This window comes from Myotis davidii, unplaced genomic scaffold (genome assembly GCF_000327345.1).
Source record: "Myotis davidii unplaced genomic scaffold, ASM32734v1 scaffold570, whole genome shotgun sequence".
NCBI lineage: Eukaryota > Metazoa > Chordata > Mammalia > Chiroptera > Vespertilionidae > Myotis > Myotis davidii.
The window spans coordinates 1870561-1895488 of record NW_006283631.1 but is presented as its reverse complement, the minus strand read 5'-3'; the positions used below and the strand labels follow the sequence as shown (position 1 = coordinate 1895488).

The window sequence follows — 24928 nt, the reverse complement described above, 5'->3', positions numbered from 1 at the left end:
TTCTTGGCCAATAATTCCCTTTGCTTTTTCAGGCCATAAATTAAGTATTTAGTTCTTTTTATTGAGAAATTAATGAAAGATTCAGAACTCAGAGACAAATATAATTCAAAAAGGCTTTTCCCTTTTGCTATCTAGTCAAGAGAACATTAAATAATAATCAGTAATGTTATTACTAGATTTTTTTTCTTTGTCCCAAAAGTCCAAATGGGGACAGTCTCCTAACCTCTTACTTATAAACAAGATGAATCTTGGTAGACATCCAATTACAATTTTTCCTTTCTCATTTAGACACTGAAAGGTCAACTTACTCTATTTTTAGTAGAAATATCACAGAATAAGTATCCACAATGTCTCAAGAATTAGAACAAGATATAAAAAAATTTGCAAAAATATGTATGCTTGCATTAATATCCTGCGCTAACATACATTGTCCTTTGGAAATGAGATATCTTGTACCCACAGTCCATGCCATTCTCTTCTAGCAGTGAGTTCCAGATGAAAGGAGTATTTTCACATGGTAAATAAAAAAAATATATTTAAAAAATAAAAGTTTTGGTCTATGGATGTAGAATTTTTCAACAAGTATCTTCATCCTTGTTGATAAGTACTGATCTACATATCATAATGTCAATTGCCTGTATCAGTGTTCCATTAATAGATATTTATATTCTCTGTGTATATTACCATAAACAATCCTATGTTTAACCTTATTTTGCATATTATTTCTCATCTGCATAATTATCTCCTTAGTACAAATCTAAGAAGTTGAATTGGCTAAGTCAAAGTTATGTACCATTTTATGTGTGGATACATATTCCCAAACTTCCCTCCAGAAAAGTACATCCCTTCATTTATTATTTACTCAATAACTATTTCTCAGCTTCTATATGTACCTAGGACTGTTCTATATGCTGGGAATACAATAGTGAGTAAAATGGACAAAGTCCCTGTTCTCAGGGAGTGTACATTCTAATGCAGGACAACAGATAATAAACAGCTAAACATATAATATACTATCAAGTGGTGGTAAGTGCTAGTAAAGCAAAATAAAACTGAATAGGGACTGGAGAGTCATGGGTGCAGGGAAGGTGTAGTGCAGTTTACACAAGGTGGTGGGGCCTCTACCAGGAGGAAGAGACATGATGACACACGTGAGTGACCTAGAGGAACAATGGTTCAGAGAGAAGGAACAGGAAGTGCAAACAACTCTGACCTGGGAACAGGCCTGGTATGTTTCAGAGCTGGAAGAGCAATGTCTCTGGAGGCTCGAACAAGAGGAAGTCGTGGGAAATGTAGGTGGAGATTAGTCGGGTCAGACCAGAAGATGCACGTTAGGGGGAGGCATGCCCATGAGGGGCTTGTGGGCCATCTGCAGAGGTGTTTGGATTCATTATGATGTTGACCAAAGGAATCTGAGATTCTAGTCTGAAAATATTAAAAGGAAAAGGAGAAAGCTGGAACCAGGTCTGCTTTTACTTGTTTAATCACCACGTCTCAGTCTTCCATTCATTAGACACTGCTTAGAACGTCTGTATTCCTCCCCATCCCTTCCCACTTACACCTGGGGTTTGTCAAGACCACCTGGGAGGTGACTTCAGCTCTCCTTGCAGGTATTATTATGAGGTCTTATTATGCCTCTTAACTGTAGTCAGATTTGAAAGCTTCTTTTGCCTGCCTCTTAACTAATCTAAGGGATTCTCTGCTTCCTAGTGAGAAACCCACTGGCATCTAATAAAAACTCAGCAACATGGGCTCATCGTGGCTAATATAAATACTTTCCCCAAGCCATCTAACATAGAATCTTTAAAGTGAAACATATTCTAGAAATATATGCTGGATAAACAAAATAATGTATTCACAAATTTTCTCTGAAGATATCTTTATTTCGTAGGTGCTCTCTCCTGTTAATTTGATTTGTGTCAGTTTTAGAGGATATATCCTGACCGTGTTCTCCAATTGTAAGGCTCTTTGAGTAGAGCTTTCTGAGCTGGGTCTTTGGGTGCCTTCTTACATTCTGCTGGGAGGGGCAGGGACCTTAAACGTGCCCCATGAGAGGAGCTGCAAGATAGCATTTAGGGCACAGGTTTGAGTAGACACCATGCTTCACTCTGCCACAGAATATCTGCCTGAAATGACAATTTCCTCTACAGTGATGCTTCAGAAGTTGCACAGAAAAAAATAAGACTCAGTAAGAGAAAAATGAATTTTTAAAAAAATTAAACCCAGGAAAAAAAGTGCTTTGTTGACAATGGAAATTGTAGCATTGACTAATTTACCATTTTTTAGTTTAAACAAAAGAATATTTTCTTTTGATTATAAAAGTAATTCATACTCATTACTGAAAAAAATTTTAAACTGAAAAGCATAAAGATGAACATAAAAATTACCTGTAATCCATTATCCAGAGATAGCCACTGTTAACATTTTGCTGATTTTAAATATAATTATGATCATACTATACATGTATAGTTTTATATCTTTCTTTGTCACCTGACAGCAAATCCTGAACATTTTCCCAATAATATGTTTTTAATATTACTATTAAAAAATAGATTATGTGCCCGGCTGGCATGGCTCAGTGGTTGAGTGTCAACTTATGAACTAGGAGGTCATGGTTTGATTCCCTTTCAGGGCACATGCCTGGCTGGCTCGATCCCCAGGATCAGTAGGGGTATGCAGGAGGCAGCCAATCAATGATTCTCTCTCTTCATTGATGTTTCTATCTCTCTCCCTCTTCCTTCTTCTCTGATAGCAATAAAAAGAAAAAGATACATAACGTTCCAACTGTGCCATTGTCATAATTTGTATTATGTGCCTATTATGGACAATTAGTTATATTCTGATCTATATCATAAACTCTTATAAACAGTACTGCAGTGGATATTTCCATAATCATTGTTCAAATCTCTGATTAATGCCCTAAGTGAGAGTCTCAGAAGTCAGAAGTGGAATTATTTGGTTCTTGATGAATATTTCAAACTGTTTTCCAAGAAGGTTATATATAAGCCCCTCCTGCTACCTCAACCAGCCCCCACTCCCAAGAGAGTAGCAAAGACATGCAGGGTTCAAATGCCAGCTTTACTATCTTAGGGAAGTTGTTTAACCTCAGTTTCCTCATCTGTAAAATGGGAATAGAAATGGTATCTAGCTCACAGGGTTATTATGAGGATTATATGAAATTACAATATAAAATTGCCTAGTACAGACCCTGGCACCATAACATGTAGTCAACAAATGTTAGCAAAATTGCTGCCAGTAACCTGCAAGATCACTCTTCCCCAAGTCTCTCCTTGCCAGAGTAATATATGGATGCAAAATTTCCTACACATAGTCCAGAAAAGTACTAAGCTTCCCCATTTAATAAAACTGTCCATTAGCTGAAGTCACTCAATTATTATATCCACACACAAAGCCTCATTATTCTAAAAATAGTAGCCTATTTGGTTACCATCTGGAGGCAAAGAAGATCTTAGCAAAGGTGCTTTTCTGCCCTTTATACATTATTTTAACAATGATTAATTGTTCATTATTGTTTCAAGAAAAACATATTTATTTAAGAGGCAATGGCTTCAATTTGGGGGGGAAAAAATTTCCAGAAAGAGAGGAAATCAACATAAATAGCTTTGTATTTCATCATCATAAATAGGCCTCATTGGCACCTAGTACATTTTGGCCATTGCTTCTCCATAGAGATCAATATTGGGCTGTGTTGTCTTTGGGGTTTTTTTTTTTTTTAATGTCCCTAAGCAACTTAATAAGAAAAAGCCATTCCAAATAATATGGAAGGTCCGTTGGAACTTTGTGTAGAATTTGGTGAGTTTTGGGGTTGGCTGTACCCAGAATTTTTGGTTGAGATAATCCCAAGATAAATGAAATCACTTGTGAAAAGCTGTTTAGCAGATGGTGCCCTAAATTGTCCCATGAAGTCAGTTTAGCTCTATTCAAACCAAAAATAGATCATTTTCTATTGCTTTATGCCGATGCATTGCCTTAATCTTTTTCTAAAGCTAGATATTTATTAGGTGTGGGAACCTAAGCATTTACCTTCTAGAGAGAAACCACTCAAAATTGTTCTGTATCTGTTGTCTTAAAGGCTATAACTACCGGTGAGATAAATACATAGAATGTGTTCTCAATTCTTTGGAGTTCCTTGACATCGGGTAAATTTGTGTCATCACTTAGGAGAGAAACACTGGGGCATTTCATACTGTAAAAACAACAGAGGAAATGAAATTGTTGCTGCTGCTTTCACCTGAAGTTTCTTCTCTGGAAATCTACTCAATAAAAAGTTTTGGTCTGACACCAAAGGTAGCATTTGGGAACTGAGTCAATTTTTCCCTTTCTGAAGTACAAATATGGCCAGTGTTCCCTGTCCTATTTTACTTCTCCTTACTCTGAGATCAGTGTTATCAGATCTGTAAATTTCCCATGTGGTGAACCACCAAATAAACAGAGGTATATGATAACAAACAGTTGAGTTTAGACATCTCCTATTTAACTGTTTTTGGCCTAAAAAGATGGGTAATTCCTCCTGTGAGGTGGGTTAAGGAAAAATTGCAACTCAGAGTATCCCAATACCTGAATAAGAAAAAGGAACCCCTTCCTCACGCTGCAGTAAAGATCACAACCTGGGGGGTAAGAGATCAACCAAAGGACTTGTATGCATGCATATGGGCATAACCAATGGACATAAGACACTGGGGAATAGGGGAGGCTAGGGGACTGTCTAGGGCGGGGGGAAAAAATGGACACATATGTAATACCCTTTGTAATAAAAAATAAAATAAAAAAAGATCACAACCTGACAAGCAAAGCGCTAGATTTTGCCCCAAATGGGCTCTTTGGCCTGCAAAATCATACTCTGCACCCTAACATTCATCTACACAAATGCTATATGTGTTGCTGAATTCCTACAACAACATAAGAAAAGCAGCAGGGAAAAACAATGAAATATAGCTTCAGACCTCAGCTCTAATCCAGAAATTAAAATGTTTGTATTGTGAATCTGCATGTGTCAAGCTCTGTGCAAGGTCTCTAGGAGTCTAGAGAAGGAGTCTACGAATTTCTGAAGGATAATGATGGAATTTCTGAAGGATAATACAATAATGCTTATTGTATTACTTTATCAATAATAACTTGTGAGAAAGTCTACTCTTCTGTTAAGAGTGACCTCAAGAGCCAGACCATATGGATTAAAATCCTAGCACTGCTACTTACTAGCTACATGATTTTCAGTGACTGACTTAGATGCCACGTTCCTCAGTTTGCTTATCTGTAAAAATGAAGATGATAATAGTAATAGGTAACTTGTAGGTTATTATTATTATTCTATGTCCATCACAGCTCTTCTAGTACCAAGGACAATACATTACCTTTAAAAAGGATGACACTATCAGTTGCCATAATCACTCTGAGTTGAGTTTCAACTTTGGAACTCTGAGCAGACCGTTTTATAAATGGCTATTTGGTTTCTATTTACAGCCATGAAGGAAAATTCTCTAGCTTGAAGGAAAATTCTCCCATGAGAACAACTATAAGAGCCAAATAAAATTCAAAAATATATATATTCTGAAAACATTGAAGAACCACCAAAGCAACATCAGGACTTAAAGGGTCAAGATCCCTGAAAGAAGGAAAACTCACTGAGGTAAGTCCACATTCCGCATTGAGTCATTTGTTGACTCACATGCATAATGAATATAGTACTGAGAAACTGAGCAGAAAGTGGCTATTAAAAAGCAGAGATGTTGAGTAGAGGTTTCGGTAGACTCAGTGGAGTGACAAATATTGATGTTCAGGGCCACCAAAGCAACCAGAACTTGAAATGCCAAGATCTTGGAGTGAAAGAAAGTGAAGAATGAGCTGCTTTTTGCCTCTACATATTTGACAATTAGTAGACAGAACAGGCTAAGAGTTAGAAAAGCACAACAAAAAGTGGCCACGAAGAAACTAAGAAATTCAACAAATTAAATGACAGTACCACAGGGCTAGATAAATAAACATGAGCATTCAGAGCCTGACAAAGCATGGTGGCCTGGTAAACACTCCTGCTTTCAAGTGAAACTCATAGGAATAAGGATAAATAGATTTAGACCCAATCTCAAATCAATGTATTCCATGATTGGTTTAAGGTGTCCACATTTAATCCTACTGCCTGCCAGAGTTAACATCATCAAGAAGCTCTACAACTTTTCATGTACAATATCTGGCATTTAGTCAAAAATTACCATGCATACACAGAGTCAGGGACAAGAGAAAAAATATACAATAGAAACAGACACACAAATGATCCAGATACTAGAATTATAAGACAGAATGTAAAATAACTGTGATTAATATGTTCAAGAAATTAGATGACAACAAGGATAATTTTATTAGAGAACTGAAATCCATGTATAAAATAAGCCAATTAGAAATTCTAAAACTTCAAAATACAATAACTGACATTAAAAAATCAATAAATTAATTTAACAATAGTTTTAGACACAGGTGATGAAAGCATTAGTGTCCTGGAAGATTGATTGCCAGAAAATATCCAGTTGGAAGCATGAAGATCAAAACAAAAAATATGGAAAACACAGAAAATAGCATGAAAACCACATAGGACATTGTGAAAAGGTCTAACATATGTGTAACCAGGGTTTCAGAAGAGTTCCAGAGGGAGATTGAGTTGGGAGCAATAGAAACAATATTTTAATGACTGAGAATTTTCCATAGTCAATTTAAAGGGATTAAGTTACAGATTCAAGAAGTGCTGCAAACCTCGAGCACAATAAATGCAAAGGAGAAAAAGTCTGGGAAGGTCATGATCAAATTTCCAGGGAAAAAAGAAAATCCTATCAACAGACTATCATCCCAAACAATTACCTTCAAAGGAGCAACAATTAAAAACAATAAAAATACAGTGACTTCTAAATAGAAACAATGGAAGCTGAAAGAAAATAACATAAGCAAAAACATCTTTTTTACGTTTGTACTAATTTCAGAGAGGGACAGAGATAGAAACATCAATGATGAGAGAGAATCATTGACCAGCTGCCTTCTGCACACCCCACACCTGGTATCAAGCCTGCAACCCAGGCATGTGCCCTGACCAAGAATCAAACCCTGGCCTGTTGGTTCACAGGTCAATGTTCAACCACTGAGTCATGCCAGCCAGCCAGGCAAAAACATCTTTTAAAAATTAATCCAAAATAAAGACATTTAAGGCAAACAAAAGGTGAAAGAATTTGGAGGAATTAAAAACCCTGGAAACTAAACACACATGAATAATGACTACATAAAATAATTAAAATGGCTATTTGGGGACTTTAAAAAGCTAGTGCCAGCCAGCTTGCCTTTCAGGTCTCATCTGAAAAACAATTTTCATCGTTTCTTAAGCAAAGAAGGATGATCTTGACCAGGAATATTGTTTCCTTCCACATTAGGGTGGCACAGCATCATACTAGTAATACTAACCCAACCTTTCTACTCTCTGAAGAATAAGACTTGTGGTGGGCCTTTGCGGAGTTATTTAAAACCTTGTTAGTGGCCCTGGCTGGGTGGCTCCTTTGGTTGGAGTGTTGTCCCATACACCAAAAGGTGGCAGGTTTGATTTCCAGTTAGGGCACATACCCAATCAGGACCCTGCAGGATAAAACTGCTGGATGTTTCTCTCTCACACTGGTCTCTCTCTCCATTGGGGGGTCTCTCTCTCTCTCTCCCCCCACCACCTTCCTCTCTCTAAATACAATAAAATAAAATAACCGCACCAATCACTGTTTAGAAATCAATGCCACAAAAGGAAACTAGCAGTCACCAAGAGCAATGCTACTGTGTTACAGGGCTCTGACTCGCCCTGTATACATTATCCCAACAAATCGTCCCAACGGGGGAGGTGTTTTTCTCTCTGTTTTATAGGAATTCAGAAAAGTTAAGGAAATTGCCCAACTCGCACAGTTAGAAATGGATGGAGGCTGGATTTTAACCTCAGACTGAAAAGCCCATGGTCTTTTCACTTCATCAGGCCATAGGCTAGAAAGGTTCCAGCCAGTGAAATAATAATGTTAGTGCATATACTAGTAATAATTAAAAGGATGATGTAAATGTGCATAGCATAAATGTAGAATAGTCTTCAAAATAAAGCGAGGAGATGGGTGGATGAATTGGATGGAAAATGGATGGATGGATGGATGGATGGATGGATGGATGGATAGATGGATGGAGTCAGACACAAAAGCCCCTGCCTCAGCTCACAGATTCAGTGTTTGTACTGTAAATCCAGCAAGAATCCTGCAGTTTACAGGACATTCTCTATTCAAAAATTGTCAGAATGGGCGCAGGAACTCTCTTAGCAGTTCATTGTCACCTGCCATTAGTTGATCTTTTAAAATGCAAATAAAACAAATCAAAACAAAGACAAATAAAACTGTGATATATTTGCATGTTAAATAATTTAAACTGTACCGAGGGGGTATTCAATAAAACGCAAGTTTTCCTCCTATTTCAAAGATCCAATTTCATTCTCCATTGATCACTGATTTTCTAAGCTCTTATGAGTATAGATCTCTATCTATACCATACCTATATCTACGTGTATATATGTGTATGTACTGGTATGTATGTATACTTTTCCTTGCACAAATGAAGTATATTATACATTAATCTGAACCTTCATTTCACATAATGAAGATTGTTCCTATCACACATATAAATCTACCCATGTTTTTAAAATAGCTGTCTAGTAATCCACTGAAAAGATCAATGTTATATTTAAACAATCCGCTGTTAATGGACATTTAAAGTGTTTCAAGTGTTTTGATGTTAAAAATAATACTTTTAATGGAAAACTGTCTTTATGTATATGTGTGTGAAAGTAGTTTATAGAATAAATTCCTAGAAGTGGAATTACTGAGAAAGTTTATGTGCATTCTTTATTTTGACAGCTATTGTCAACTAACCCTCCAAGTAGATGGCACTAGATTACATTCCCTCCAACAGCATATGGCAACCTGTTTCCACATGCCCTCACACAACCTATAAATCATCAAACTTTTTAGTTTTACAAATTAGAAGTTAAAATCGTATCTAGTAGTTTTAATTTGCATTTCTTTAATTTTGAGTGCAGCTGACTATTTTTCATATATTTATAAGTAATTTGTATTTCTCTTTCTTTGAACTGTCTACGCATATCCTTTGTCCACTTTTGCATTGTATCGTTGGCCTTTTTGCTTAGTGATGTACATATTTACATACTAAGAATATTAACCCTTATCTGCCGTATGCTATTGCAAGTGTTTTTTCTAGGTTAATATTTGTCTGTAAATGTTATCTATGGTTTCTTTTCTTTGCAGAAATGTTTAATTTCTATATAGCCAGATTTATCAATCTTTTATTTATATTATCTAGGCATCAGGTGATTTTATCATTCATGAGGGTGAATGTCCGGGAGCTGTATTATATCCGGAGAGTTTGTTAAACTGACTCAAGATGGAGAAAAGTTTGCAAAATTAATAAAATCTTTATACTGGAGCATCAATAAGCAATAATGGCACCTTTCCTGGAATTTTTTTCTTGAAACCCATTGTTAGTATTTTTGAGATTTTTCAAGACAGTTTTGATAACATATGAATGTTGCCTATAGGAACTGCATTGTGAATATTTAGGACTCACCTTCCCCCTCATTGGGAAGTTGCCACTTAACATTTTGAAGAATGCAAAGAGGCAGTTGTAGAAGAAGCTGGTGTGTGTGTGTGTGTGTGTGTGTGTGTGTGTGTGTGTGTGTGTGTGTGTCTTAATCTAAAGACAGTAACTACTTCTCTCATTGTATAGTGATATCTCACAGTGATGACATGGTACCAATTTACAAAATTCATTTGTTTCTTTTTTAAAAATATTTTTATTGATTTTAGAGAGGAAGGAAGCGGGAAAGAGAGATAGAAACATCAATGATGAGAGAGAATCATAGATCGGCTACATCCTGCACGCCCCACACTGGGGATCGAGCCCACAACCTAGGCATGTGCCCAAACCGGGAATCGAACCAAGACCTCCTGGATCACAGGTCACCCACTGAACCATGTCAGCTAGGCCAGTTAACAAAATTCTTTATATAATTTTATACATAAAGTTCATTATATAATTTCGTTATATAATTTGATTCACAAAACGAAGCTAGACCACCAGGGATTGCCATCGCCATTCTGCAGGTATGGAAATTAGGAAACACAGTGGTTTGTTCATGCTCACACCGCTACCAAGTAGCAGAAAGGGGCTAGAACCTAGGTCTTTTGATCACAGAGTCAACGTTACTCTACCACAGTCTTTCTGGTTCAGCTCACTATTTTTCTCCCTGCTGCTGAATCATTTCACCACCAAAGAACCAGTCTCATGGAACCAGCCTCATTAGCATGTCATGCTTGGGGTTGCTATGCAATAAGGAACATAAAGCTCTGCTTCTAACCCTGATAGGTCACCTTTCAGGATTAGAGCTGTACTGGACCCAGACTGTCAGATGGCATCACAGCACTGGCTGATTTATGCTCAAATTCAATGACATCTATGGAACAGAACTGCAGGCAAACTGATAGTAGAGTCCTTGCTATGTTACCATATAAGGGACTCTAACATTGGCAGTACCTACCTACAGATTCACATTTACAGTTTCAACTGGTCATAAGCCTCTTTGGGATCACACTCACTTCTTCCAAAGATGAGCTGCCACTCTAAATTATGGCACTAAACATATAGCCCAAAGTCTTCTGTTCAGGGCCTATGACTATGAACTGTCTATGTATCAAGAATAACAATAAAGGCAGGCATCCTGAGCTACTTATTGGCCTCATATCGGCCAATATTTCTCAATCCAGCACTTCTGATATTTGGGGGGGGGGGGCCAAGGCTATCCTGTGCACTGTAGAATGTTTAGCAGCATTTAACTTCATTCTCTACCCACTAAATGCTAGTAGCAACCTCCCCCACTATGACAGCCAAAAATGTCTCCATACATTGGGGAAGCAAGATTGCCTCCAGTCAAGAGCCCCTGATATAGGGCCTTAATATATTGTACCAAATTCTCAAAAAGACCCTTGATTCCCAGTGTTGAAACTATTATGTGAAATCCCATATTACATTACATAATCTGATTCACAAGATAAAGCTAGACAACCAGGCTGGCCCACTACTCAAAGTTAAGGGAAAAGAAATAACTAAGAGAAAAACTATCTGAATGTGCAAAACTACAACTGAAGTTTGCAAACAACTATGTCAAGTTAACTGCTTACAAAGGGTGTTGTTTCATAGCTCTAAAGGCTTCAGATAAAGAAAATTAAATTGATCATATTCTTCAACCAATGGCATCATCAGCCCCTTCTCTTATATGTGTATTTGCAGGTATTCATGTATTTATTTTCTTTATCCCCATTTCTCATTCTCGGCCTCCTCACTCCTCAGTGGGATCTATCCTAATATACTTCACATGTATCTTTTTGTTTGTTAGTGTCCTTGTGCGATGTGTATCATTTTGAATATATTCTTCTTACTTAAATAAATAGAGGTCCACAATCACTTATTCACGTTTTTGAAACCTACAGAGTTCTGGACACCAAACATCTTTGCTTAAACTCAGCAGCAAAATCTAACTCAAGGGAGAGGAGATTATTTGCAGTCCTTACCCATTTAGTATAACCATCCCGACATGTTGCTGCACAAATGTTGTGTTTAATCATGAGATGCTGCCCCTTCCCTTTCTAAAATCCAAAATTTTTAAATTCCAAACCAAGTCTGACTCCACAGGGTTTATTATATACAGATCTTATTCTGTTTTTACCTTATATCTGTACCCAGTATTATGTTTTTAAGATCTATCCATGTTGCTGCATGTACAACCAGTCGTTACTATAGCTGCTGCAGAATATTCCAGGAAGTGGATCCCTCACATTTTACCTACTCACTGCCCCAGTGGTGGGCAACTACATGGCCTCCAGCACCCCACCACTCCAAACAGTGACTTACTGAACATCCTCACACATGTCTCTTTAGGAACCTGGATAAGAGTCTCTTTTGGGATACATTCCTAGGGTAGAACACTGGGCCCTCAGGTGTGCACATACTTAATCTGGCCAAGCTATATCAGAATGCCTTCCAACATAGCTGCATCAGTCTACTTGTTGCATTCTTGTTTTCATTTGCATATTTTTTTCTGATTATAATATATCTGAGCATCTCGTGATGCTGGTTGGCCTTTGGGGTTTCCTCTCTGTAAATCCTGCCCATAGGCTTTGACCATTTTCACTGGGATTTCTGTCTTTTTCTTTCTTATTTACAGGCGTTCCTGTGTACTTCCCTATTGGGTTGAGGCATTGCAAAATATCTTCTCCTAATCTGTCAGCTGTCTGTTAACTTTGTCCATGGTTAACAGGAAATCATGCTACAGAAATTCTTAATTTTTGTGTAATCAAATTTATTAGTATTTTTGCCTTATGGTTTGGGGCTTTGATGTTTTTTAAAAAATTTTCCCATTCTTGAGTGACAACATAGTCTCCTACATTTCCTTCTACTACTGTAGTAATTTTACTTTTCATATTTTTTCTTTAATCCACTTCCAAATGGCTTCACCTCTGTATTTTGTTTTAGGTTGGAGTCTAGTGTTATTTTTCACCACACATGGAGCACTTTCTACTAATAATCCACACTTCCCTCATTAATCTGTACCTCATACTAAATACCCAGACATATGAGTCCATTCTAGTTTCTCTACTTTTGTTTCAATAATTTATTTGGCAGAATATTCCATAATAGCACTAATAGTAGTTCTACTAGTGTTCTTTTGACAAACACTATTTTTATTACTATTGCTTTGAACTATGTTTTTATATTCCACATCTTTATGATTCCTTTACAAATTTAGCTTAGATTTTATCCATAGGCTTTTATTCTTATACTAGGGGCCCGGTGCACAAAATTCGTGCATGGAGGGGGGGGATCCCCTCAGCCCAGCCTGCACCCTCCCCAATCTGGGACTCCTTCGGGGCAGGGGGGCGGAGTGTCTGACAGCTGGTTTTGCCTCTTATTGCTCCCCCTGCTGGCCTGGTTGTCTCCAACTGCCCGCCCCCCCACTGGCCTGGTCACCCTCACATCCCCCATACCGGCCTGGTCACCCCATGCAGGCTGCTTGTTCAGTCATTTGGTCATCCCTCACTAAACCCCCTGCCGGCCTGGTTAGAGGCAGCCATCTTGTGAGGGAATAAGGGTTAATTTGCATATTACCTCTTTATTATATAGGACTAGAAGTCTGGTGCACAAAATTTGTACATGGGGGGGTGGTCCCTAGCCCGGCCTGCACCCTCTCCAATCTGGGACCCTTCAGGGGATGTCTGACAATCCGCTTAGGCCCAATCCCTGCTCTTATCATATACACTGCACCCTCTCGCAATCCTGGACCACTGGCTCCTAACCACTCGCCTGCCTGCCTGATTGCCCCTAACCCCTCTGCCTGCCTGCCTGATCACCCCTAACCACCTCTGCCTGCTGGCCTGATCACCCCCCTAACTGCCCTCCACAGCCAGCCTGATCACCCCTAACTGCTCTGCCTTGGCCCCCACCACCGTGGCTTTGTCTGGAACAATGTCTGGTCTAATTAGCATATTACCCTTTTATTAGTATAGATATTTTAGAATAGGTTTTTATTTAGTTCCTCAAAAAGTTTATCTGTAATTTGTATTGGGATTCCATTGAGTATATAAGTTAACTAAAGGAGACTATATATTGAGTTCTTTATATATTAAGATCTTTCACCCAAGGATATGGAATATATTTCCATTTCATTTAAGTCATTCTATGTCCTTGAATAGACTTTTAAATTTTCCTCCAAAGACTATTCTATACTTACACTAACTCATGTAATAAATACAACCCAAAAATATGAGTATTTTATTATCACCATTTTCCAGATGAGGAAACTGAGCCCAGAGTGATAACCTGCCCAATAACACACAGTAACAACACAAGTAACAAAACCTGGTTTCAAATAGTTTAGAATCCATACTCTTAACCACTGTATTCCCTCTCTTTCTACAGGCAGTTACTTTATATAGTTTGACTGTAACTGTGAGTAGTATCTTTTTCATTATTTATGTATTATCTGGTATATTATTATTATACTAGAGTCCTGATGTATGAAATTCGTGCAAGGGGCTCAACCCCACCCGCCGAGACAGCCGCCTCTGCCTGGGCCCCCGCCCACCGCAGCTTTGTCCAGAAGGTCGTCCAGAAGGATGTCCGGAAGGACATCTGGTTTAATTAGCATATTATGTTTTTATTATTATAGATTTTTTAATTGGTTGTTGTAGATGTAGAGAACTTAGTTGATTTTTGTAAGTTGATATTTGTATTCAGTGAAGTTGCTGAATTCTCTTATTAGTTCTACTATTGGCTTTATTGTTTCTGTTGCTTTTCTGTGCATCAACTGTAAATAATAAAAATTTGGTTTTTTCCTCTCCAATTTGTAAACCTCTCATGTCTTTTTCTTTCCTTATAGCATTGGCCAAGACTTCCAGTACAATGTCAGACACTATGTAGTGGTGATCATGGCTCCGATAATGCCTCATGTAGAGCATGTTTCATTTTATCTTGGCTATAGGATGTGCAGAGAACTGTTTCACAAAAGAACAGGTTAGAAACCGTGTCTGGTGGCCACGAATGCCTTCTGAGCAGAGAGGCCGGTCCTTACTCATGCCACAGAAATTACTTTCCATCAGAGTCGGCCTTCCAGGGGAGAAATAGCTCAACTGTGATAAACTTGACTTCTGACTTTAAGTATATTTAACTCCATCCTAAACCCTATGGCAACAACACAGCTCTGCACCTGTCATTTGCTTTACACAATCTGCTACATGTAATTGTTTCTGACAACACATTGGTCTCTATCCCCATGGGGGAGTTCAGACAGTAGCATTGGAAGGAGGCTTAGTGATCAAATATTGCTCTCCTTTACACACACCTAAAAGTCCCTAAGGTGGAAGCCTCATCATCTTCAAGCAAATGATCTGTTGGGGGGCAGGCGGGCGGGCTGATGCCAACAACAGAGAGAGCTTGAATCAGACCAGGGTCTAATATAGCTTTCTCCTAATTGGCTTCATCACCCCATCTTCAGAGAGGTTGGCCCAGCCAAGTGTTCATGGTAGCATCTCAGGGCTTACAGTGATCTCATCTACCCCGACGCCAATGGAGACCCAGAGGAGAGGAAGAAGAAACACCCACTCTTCTCTCCTGTATTCCTGAAGGCTTATCCCTATCCAAGACTGGTGAATCTGCAAAGTGGTGGTCACCAACGGCTCCACAGAGAAGTCCTGGGACCTTAGTGCAGTATGACCCTTCAGAAGCCTTGAGTGGTTGACCAAACACACCCTTCCCTTTCATAGACACCCAGGGTGACTAATGCTTGGGTAGAAATGAGTGAACTGAAAAGTCCCACAGGAATCTCAAACCCAGCACATCCAAAATGGAACTTCTCACTGTCGCCTCCAAACTCACTCCCCTCTTCCAGGAACCCCTGTGCAGGACCTGGAACAACCTCCATTCAATATTCTCAGTGTCTGTCTGGCCCTTATACCTGAGGAGTTACCCAGCGTTAGCCTCTCTCTGTCCACCCTGTTCTCCATTCTAAATGGGGCCTTGGCCACACCCTCCCAACTGCTCCCTCCGCTCCACTCCTGGGATCCATCCTCCATGCTACTGCTGGAGAAATCTCTGCACCATGCAAATCAGACCATATATCCTGCCTAACACTCTAGAACAGCGGTGGCCAACCTTTCGGACCTCACGGACCACCAGTTGGCGACCACTGCTCTAGAAGGCTCCCACAACCCTCAGCAGAATGTACACTCCTTTTTGTGGCATCTACCAATCTCATGGCACAGCCTCATCATCCTGTCCAGTCTCCCACCCTGGCCGCGGGGCCCCTAGATAGCCACTTGCCCTCCCCTCCCTGACTGTGCTTCTGGTGACTGTTCCCCCTACCTAGAACCTGCCTCCCGTTCCACTGGAAGTGGTCTAAGGCCTATTCATGCTTCAACACTCAGGTTGGGGGGGTTGAGGGGGGGAGATGGGGAGGAGGAGTTGAGGGGGGACCTCTGCTCTTGGGAGCCTTTGCTGCTGCTTCACCCCCATTGCTCCTGCTTGAGGTGCCCGCTCTCTGGGCTTCTCCTCCCAGGAGCTGAGCATCCATCCCACTACATCGTCACGATTCCCTCCTGGACTCTGTAAGAATCTGGATTCTTGAAAACATTAAGTTATTACATAGTCTGGTTTCATCCCTTTTCCTGTTTAAGATAGTGCCCATGGGCAAAACACATTGAGTCAGATTCGGTCTGGCAGTGCCCCAAAGGGATGTGTTCACCGCTAGGTGTTCCGCTCCGGGCACAATGTCCGCTTGGCACATGTAGACCATAAGAATGGATAGATGGGTGGGTGGACGGACGGACAAATGAACTAACAGACGAATAAATCAATTGCCCAACCCCATCCTGAACCTGGCGGCCGGGTGGACGCTATCAGGGCACATCCTCACTATACTAGATAAAAAGTGGGCAGCACCACTAGGCGCTCCGTCGGCAGGGGGCGCTGCAGGGCGGAGGGGTGAGGGCTGGGTACTGGGATTTGGGCGGGCCGGGACGGAGGCGGTGGGGCCGTCCCGACCGACTGCGGCCGGGGCCCGGGGGAGTTAATCCGAAAGCGCCGCCAGCCCCGCGGGCCCAACTCCACGTGTCACCGAGAAGCTGAGGTAGAGACAGAGAGAGAGAAAGCAAGTGATCTGAGTCGGGGAAAGTCCTGCGCGCCTCCGGGCAATTATAAAAATGTGACCCCCCGGACGGCTTCCAAACCACCGCCCTCACCTGCTGCGCCCAGTGGTCCGCCGGCTGCTGCTCCGTGTCCGCGCCCGCCCAGCATGCGGCCCCCGCGCAGTGAGTACCCGGCGGCCGAGACACGGGCTCGGGTGGGGAGGGGCGGAGCCGGGCAAGAGGAGGCAGAACCTCCGTACCGCTCACCGGGAGGCTGCAAACAATCAGCCGTTTCTAGTTAGGGGAGAACGAAGGGAGGGGGCGGGAGACCTAATTGCTTGCTTTCCATGCGCTGAAAGGGACATGGCTCTTTTGGTCTTGAAACAACCCCTTGAGCTAAGTATTGTTATGCCCACTTCCCAAGTGACAAACGGAGGCCCCAGGGGTGGCTTCTTTCTTTCTTTCTTTTTTAAAATATATTTTTATTGATTTCAGAGAGAAAGGGAGAGGGAGAGAAACGTCAATGATGAGACAGAATCATTGATCGGCTGCCTCCTGCACTCACCCTACTGGGGATCCAGCCCACAACCCCGGCATGTGCCCAACCAGGAATGGAACCCTGATCTCCTAGTTCATAGGTCAATGCTCAACCACTGAGCCGCACAGGCCGGGCCGGTTTCTTGCCCAGGGTCCCTCAGCTACAGCTCTAAGAGGGCAGATCCCAGCCCACGGCACACGGAGGCTTTGTCACCCCACTGTTTCCAAAACACTGGGTCGTGAGTCTGGGCCAGTCACTTCACCACCTGGCCTCAGTTTCCCACTAGTGAAGTGGAGACGTTTTCTGGTTGAGGTTTGAGTCAATATCCTTGTCTGAGCTCATTGGGGTTCCTTGCAGAAAATTGGTTTCTCAGCTTAGAATCGAGCACTGCCTTTCAGGGACCTGATGCATCTCTTAGGTGTTTCAGGAAGATTCCAGGGTGGGAGGAGGTTGGCGTCTAGCAGAGGTAGATGGGTGGAGACAACCAGCACCAATGGAAGGGAGAGGCAGGCCAAGTCAGGGAGACACCCTCAGCTGCCTCCCCGTTCCCTTCCAGGCCTCCTCCTGGCAGTTTCTCTGGTCCTCCTGCACCACCTCAGTTTGGACAGGAACCTCCCCACCACAGCCACGGCAGGCCCTGGCATGTTCTCCTGCCTCAGCCACTCCCAGAACCTGCTGAAGGCCGTCAGCAGCACGCTTCACAAGGTGAGCTTTTCCACGTCCTTGCTCCCACTCTGCAAGCCTCTCTAGGGCAGGGGCCTCTCTAAACCCCGGGTCACCTGCAGGGAAATGGTGGGCGTTTGTCAGGGGCTGTCAAGAGAGGAAGAGGGGCCTTTACAAATGGCCCGACTATTAGCTAAAGAGTCTCAATGAAATTGTGTCTCCAGAGAAAGCAGGAGTGGTAATAAATTATAATGGCATCCCTTTGGGCTGTGCCTACACAGAGGAAAGTGGATATTTACCGTGTTCCCTATAGCCTGCCAGCAGAGATGGAATGAATTGTGCCGGGCCCACACTGTTGCTCTGACACACTTATCAATCCAGCAAACCGTTATTAGGTGCAGCCTCCATGCTCCGGGGGCCACGGAGATGAATTAGACTTGCCCCTCATGCTGCTAGCCAGCTTCTCAGTCTGGTGACTCCGTTCGTTGTCAGAGCAACGCGTTTCGGAGAGCTGCGACAGTGCACGCCCAGCCTTTATTTTCTAGGGAGAGAATTATCTCATTTTGTTTACAGCTTCATTCATTTTTTAGGTTTCCTATGTTAATGCCAAAAAAAAAATTTTTTTTTTCTTTTAAAAGTGCTCCAGGAGCTATTGTTTTTGCTGTGACGGCCAGAGACGGATGTTTTCAAAGACATCCTTTTGCCGTCCTGCTCTCTAGTAAATCTTTCTTGAATATTTTTAGCTTGTTGTTTTACGAGTATCTTAAAATAAGCTCAATGCCACGGGGCCTTCTGAAAGAACTCTTTTCCCCCTTATCTTTCATGATGCGCTGCCAACTGCTCTGTACGGTTCAATCGATCTTAATTAAGAAGGCGGCTCACCGGAGGAGCACTGCTGAGATAAGTGCTGTGGCTCCTGGAGAACAGTTCAATATGGATAAAATGTAGGAGCTCCAATTTAAACAGAAGCTTTCTATGAAAAGGCTGGCTCTTTCCCAGACGTCGCACTAAAGGTCAAGGGATTGCAGAACTCGGTCTGATGTTTTTTACATCACTCCTGTGTCACATTGGCCAAGAACAGGTGGCCAGTGCCTGCCATCCGCAGGCCGTATCCAGCACACAGATGCATAGAGTTTGGCCCATGTCTTTCAGATTTTATTCAGATTTATTTAGTTTGATGCTATTGAAAAAAAAAAAGTGGTCTTTTCATAAAAGAAACCAAATTTCCAACTCCTCTTGAAAAGATCCGAAGAACTATAACAGCGGGCCCACGTTTCCAAACCTAACTTTAGACAACCCGCTCAGGCCAGTGGCTGCCCGGGTCTGTGTGAGCATCTCTAGGAAGAGTGTATTCATTTTCTTTGGCTACTGGAACAAATCGCCATGAACTTAGTGGCTTGAACCAACAGAAATGTATTATCTGACAGCCCTGGAGGTCAGAAATCCAAAACGGGTCTCGCTGGGCTAAAATCAAAGTGTCAGCCATGCTGTAACCCTTCCTGGAGACGAGGGAGATTATTTTTTCTTGCCTTTTCCAGTTTCTAGAGGCTGTTGAGGTCCCTGGGTATGTGTCCCCCTTCTATCTTCAAAGCCAGCAATGGCCAGTTGAGTCTTTCTCATGCTGCATCACTCTGACCTTGACTTTTCTGCCTCCCTCTTCCACTTCTCATCGGGCCGCCCAGATAATCCAAGATAACCTCTCTGTCGTAAGGCCAGCTGATTAGCAACCTTAATTTCATCTGCAACCTTAATTCCCCTTTGCCATGTAACAACATATTCTCAGGTTTCAGGGGTTGGGAGGTGGATCTGTTGGGTGGTGTGTGTCGGGGGCATTATTCTGCCCAGCGCAGATGGGGATTTTACTGTCTGTTCCCAAACATGTTCTGAACTCTCAAGCTTTGATTCATGGCTCATGTAGTTCCCTCTGCCTGAAATTCCCCCTCCTCTGCCGGCTAACATTCTAATCTTCCTATTGCAGATGTGCCATCTCTGGCGTAGTCTTTGCTTCCCTTTCCACCTCCTCCTCAGAGCCTTCTCAGCTCTTCTCTCTTGCTGACCAGTCTCCTAGTCATGTGGGCACTTGCCTATCCCCTTGGATAAACTTGGAATCCTGGGGACAGAACATAGGCCTCCTCTCTGTCATGTTCCGTAGTGCCTAGCACAGTGCCTGGCACACACCAGGCTTATGGAGTGGGAAAATGATCTCGTCTTCAATCAAAAAGTCAACTTCTTAAGAAAATTTCATTATTATATTCAACAATGCTTTCCAAGGTGCTTGTAGGATGACGTGTGTGTGTGTGTGTGTGTGTGTGTGTGCATACCACAAATTAAATCTCAATTTGTCTTTAGGGTTGCATGTTTGTTATATCCATCACGTTGTGACCTTAACAGTTCCCCTTTAGAAGTTATAATTGAACAAGATATTCATAAAACACAGGCGCTTTGGCAGAAGCAGAAAACGCCTTCACCAGGAGCAAGTGTCACAGCATGGCGGAGATTCTGATTAGCAAGGCCCGTTGAAATGATTTATGATGTTTACACAATGGAAAAGCCTGTCATCCAGGGAAACACGTCCGAAAAGCAGAGGGAGAGAGAGAGTGTAAATGACCTGTTTCCTTTTGTCTTCTGAAGACCCTGAATTTCTTACAGGTCAAAGGAATAATAGGTGTTTTGCTGGCACCCAGGGTATGGGGAGCCAGGTACCATATTAATATTATAAACTGGGTTTCTCCTTATGACTTTTACAGGCCAGACAAACATTGAAATATTACTCCTGCACTTCTGAAAAGATTGATCATGAAGATATCACAAAAGATAAAACCAGCACCGTAGAAGCCTGCCTACCACTGGAATTAACCACGGTATGGACAACATCCCTCCCAAAGCACATCATGCAATTAAAAGCTGTGCATCAAACTTCATCTTCTTACAAAAATGTGCATGTTTCTGGTCTCTACCATCCTGAAACTTTAAGAGATCCCCCTTCAAAGTTAGATTTGAGAAAAATTTATAAAAACAGATATGGTTTTTCACAATGTGAATATATTTAACACCACTGAACTGGACACTTAAAATAGTTAAGATGGTACTTTTTGTTAGGCGAACGTGATGACCACTACACTATGGAAACGGGCTTAAGATGGTACTTTTTGTTAGTTATTTTTAACCACAATTTTAAAAAAACATATCTTTGAGAGGAAAAGTCAGAAAATTTTATATTAAGAATTAATATCTTTGATGTGTGATTTTTTTTCCCCTCTAAAATGAGAATTGCCTGGTTTCCAGAGAGATCGCTTTCATAACTATAAGTCAGAAAACTAAAGGTTTCAACTCATTTTATGAATTTATATCATTGATTGATGTCTGATTATTTTTTCTTCTAGAATGGGAGTTGCCTGGCCTCCAGAACAGCCTCTTTTATGACGGTGAGACACGGAACTTTTTCCTCAAATATGATGGGCAGGGAGGGGGAGGAAAACACTTCTAGCTCATCTCAATGGTTTCTTCCCCATGTTGTCATATCACCCAGACCCTGTGCCTCAGTAGTATCTATGAAGACTTGAAGATGTACCAGGTGGAGTTCAAGGCCATAAATGAAAAGCTTTTGATGGATCCTAAGAGGCAGATCATTCTGGATCAAAACATGTTGGCAGCTATTGATGAGCTGATGCAGGTAAGGCCTTCATCCAATCAGTGAGAGCACCTTGCTCATGCCTAGACAGCCCATCAGAGTCCCAGATGAAGACGTATACAGTCAGCCCTTCCTGGACTGGAAGAGGCCTGAAATGCCCCCTCCTAAAACCCCTACGGAGTTATAGCCTTGAGGGTGTCCTCTAGAGCAGCGATCGCCAACTGGTGGCCCGCAGACCACTGGTGGTCCGTGAGGTCCGAAAGGTTGGCGACCGCTGCTCTAGAGCAGCGGTCGGCAAACTCATTAGTCAACAGAGCCAAATATCAACAGTAGAACGATTGAAATTTCTTTTGAGAGCCAAATTTTTTAAACTTAAACTATATAGGTAGGTACATTGTTATTAACTTAATTAGGATACTCCTAAGGCTTAGGAAGAGCCACATTCAAGGGGCCAAAGAGCCTCATGTGGCTCGCGAGCCACAGTTTGCCAACTACGGCTCTAGAGAAAGAGCAGACACAAGCAGGACACATTTAGAAAAGCAGGCACCCATTTGTTGACCAAGTGGTGTGCACCGGGCTCTCTGCGAATGTTTTCACACATTTTCTTAATGTCGTCCCCACAGCAACCACATGAGTTCTGTACAAAGGAGGAAACCGAAGCTTAGACAGCCACTTGTCCAAGGGCAGACAGCTTCCAAATGGCAGAGCCAGGGCTTAAGCCCCCAGCAAAGGGATTGCACTACCCTTCTTGCTCACTTCTAAAGGCTCCAGGCCCGCCTACACATCTGCACATTTAACCAGAGAAAACAAGCAGAGCTAGTGCCTGGGTCTGACCCATTCGGAACCAAAGTATGAATGAAATAAAAGAATGGCCTGTCACCTGGGGAGAGCCACAATGTTACTCAGAGACAAGAACTTGGTTTATAGTTTCTAAGTCATCATAGCACATAATGCTAATACAAAACATAGAAATCCTATATAATAAAAGGGTAATATGCAAATCGACCAAACGGTAGAACGACTGGTCGCTATGACACACACTGACCACCAGGGGGCAGCCACTGAACACAGGAGCTTCCCCCTGGTCGTCAGTGCACTCCCACAGGGCTCACGGCTGGCAAGCACAGCAGTGGTGTTGGTAGCCTCCCCAGCCTCTGCAGCAGCGCTAAGGAAGCTTGGGCCCACTCCCCATAGGGAGGGGGCCTGAGCCATCAGTCGGACATCCCCGGAGGGTACCTGGACTGTGACAGGTGGCAGGCCGGGCTGAGGTACCCCACCCTCCACCCTTGACCCCCCGAGTGCACAAATCTCATGCACCAGGCCTCTAGTATTCACATAAGAAACAACAAGGTCAATGCTTTGGTGACCAGGCATGGGATAAAAATATTAGAAATCATTGTCTGAAAAGGAATCTTTCTCTCTTTCTTTCATTCACCAAATTACTTGTTCAATAGGCACTGAACATCATATAGCATCAAAGAATCTTACCATCTACAGAATTATAGATAAAAATTTCATGTTCAGGACAAAGAGGTGATTTGGGTACTGGAGTCATTTCTACCAGTAATCAGACAACTATGCCAAAGCCATTGGTACCTCTGTGCCTCAGTTTCTCCTTATGTAAAATGGGAGGACTTTGACCCACCCTACCTTTCTTTTAGGCTTTTTGTGAGAATAACTGAGATTACAGATCATTGTGCAAACATATGACTTATCAAATCAAAGGGTTAAACCTGGGAAGTCCATTGCCAGGTTTATTTATCTAACACAAATGAGTTTCTGAAGTAAACACCTTGGTACCGATAGAGAGTTTTGATTAATAGCAATCCATCACCTCCCTGTTCTAAAAAAGACTTCAGCCCTAGCTGGTTTGGCTCAGTGAATAGAGCGTTGGCCTGCAGGCTAAAGGCTCCCAGATTCGATTCCAGACAAAAGCACATGCCCGAATGTGGACTCGATCCCCAGTAGGGGGTGTGCAGTAAACAGCTGATCAATGATTCTCTCTCATCATTGCTTTTTCTATCTCTCTCCCTCACTCTTCCTCTCTGAAGTCAAGAAAAATATATTTTTTAAAATGCTGATGGCATTTGAAACCGCTTTCAGGGTCTCTTCCAAACTCAATGAAGATACATGTGCTTGGATCATGAGAATTTCTTCTTTCAGGCTCTGCCTGGCCATCTGGCTGGGAGAGTGGATTGGGTTTAGGAGATGTAATGAGGGGGTGGGTTGCAGGCTCTGAGACACGTGTCGGCTTCCCCCATGTTTATGGGTGAATGCTTCAATTTTGGAATACCATGTATGCCATGCTCATTATCCGTCCTCCTAGGCCCTGGATTTCAACAGTGCGGCTGTGCCTCAGCAACCCGCCCTGGAAGAACTGGATCCTTACAAGATGAAAGTCAAGCTCTGCATCCTCCTTCACGCTTTCAGAGTCCGCGCAGTGACTATCAACAGGATGATGAGCTATCTGAATTCTTCCTAAAAAGGCTCAGGTCTCGCCCAACCTTAAAGTCATTTGAATCAAAGCGATTTCTATAGGCTGTGCGGGAGGTGGTGGCTTGACCTGGTCCTACTTAAGCTAGTAATTTTCTTGTTGTTTACATTAGTCAACCACCCAAAAGTTGAACATGTAACTACTTTACTTAAATGGGTCCTTTCCTCGCGTGTATTCCACATTGACTAGGGATAAGTTGTTTTTAAAGTTTTCATAAGCAAATTGCTAAAGGGGGAAGTTTTCTTCACTGTGTGATTTTTAGAAAAACAGGAATTTATAAGCTACTTCTATATCAAAGTGTTTGTTGAAACACTCAAGCATAATTTATTTTAAAATATTTATTTTTATAAGGGTGTGTTCGTGAAGGCATGTGAGCTAACTTGTATTTATTTATGTCATATTTATTAAAATATTTATTTTCAAATGGATTTGAGAAATACCTGATGTTCTAAAAATAAGATGATGGAATTAAAGTAATTTTCATATTTCTCTAATGTAATTGGAGTACTTTCAGTGTTAAGAAATACACGTTGTGGGGAAACGGAAAACACTGATGGAATCTGAACAGAATTACCTTGGAAAGATTGTGGCAATGCTCTTACCCATTTCCTAATGACTTTAATCACCTACTTTAAGGGAGCCTGGTTAGGCCAGAGACATTTTAATGCTGAAGTCCTCAAGTGAGTCACTTTATTTTTATTCACCATCTGAATCTGAAACACAGGAGCATGTTTTTCCCTGCTAGCCACAGCTCTGTAACATACTGTGCACTAGACAAATACATAATAATACCCTCCAACTGGGAGAAGCATCATTAAGAGGCCTTCTAGTTAAATTATTCTAAT

General features: G+C 41.7%; 1 protein-coding gene across 1 annotated transcript; it reads left to right on the top strand.

Moving 5' to 3' along the window:
* Positions 1 to 1142: 1142 nt before the first annotated feature.
* IL12A (interleukin 12A) lies at positions 1143 to 24443 on the top strand. The gene is made up of 9 exons (XM_015565372.1): positions 1143 to 1228; positions 14516 to 14649; positions 16656 to 16940; positions 17852 to 18000; positions 20706 to 20817; positions 21219 to 21261; positions 21341 to 21383; positions 21488 to 21631; positions 23916 to 24443. Exons 1-9 carry the CDS (start codon positions 1143 to 1145, stop codon positions 24069 to 24071), a joined length of 1152 nt encoding a protein of 383 aa, XP_015420858.1. The 3' UTR covers positions 24072 to 24443.
* Positions 24444 to 24928: the final 485 nt, after the last annotated feature.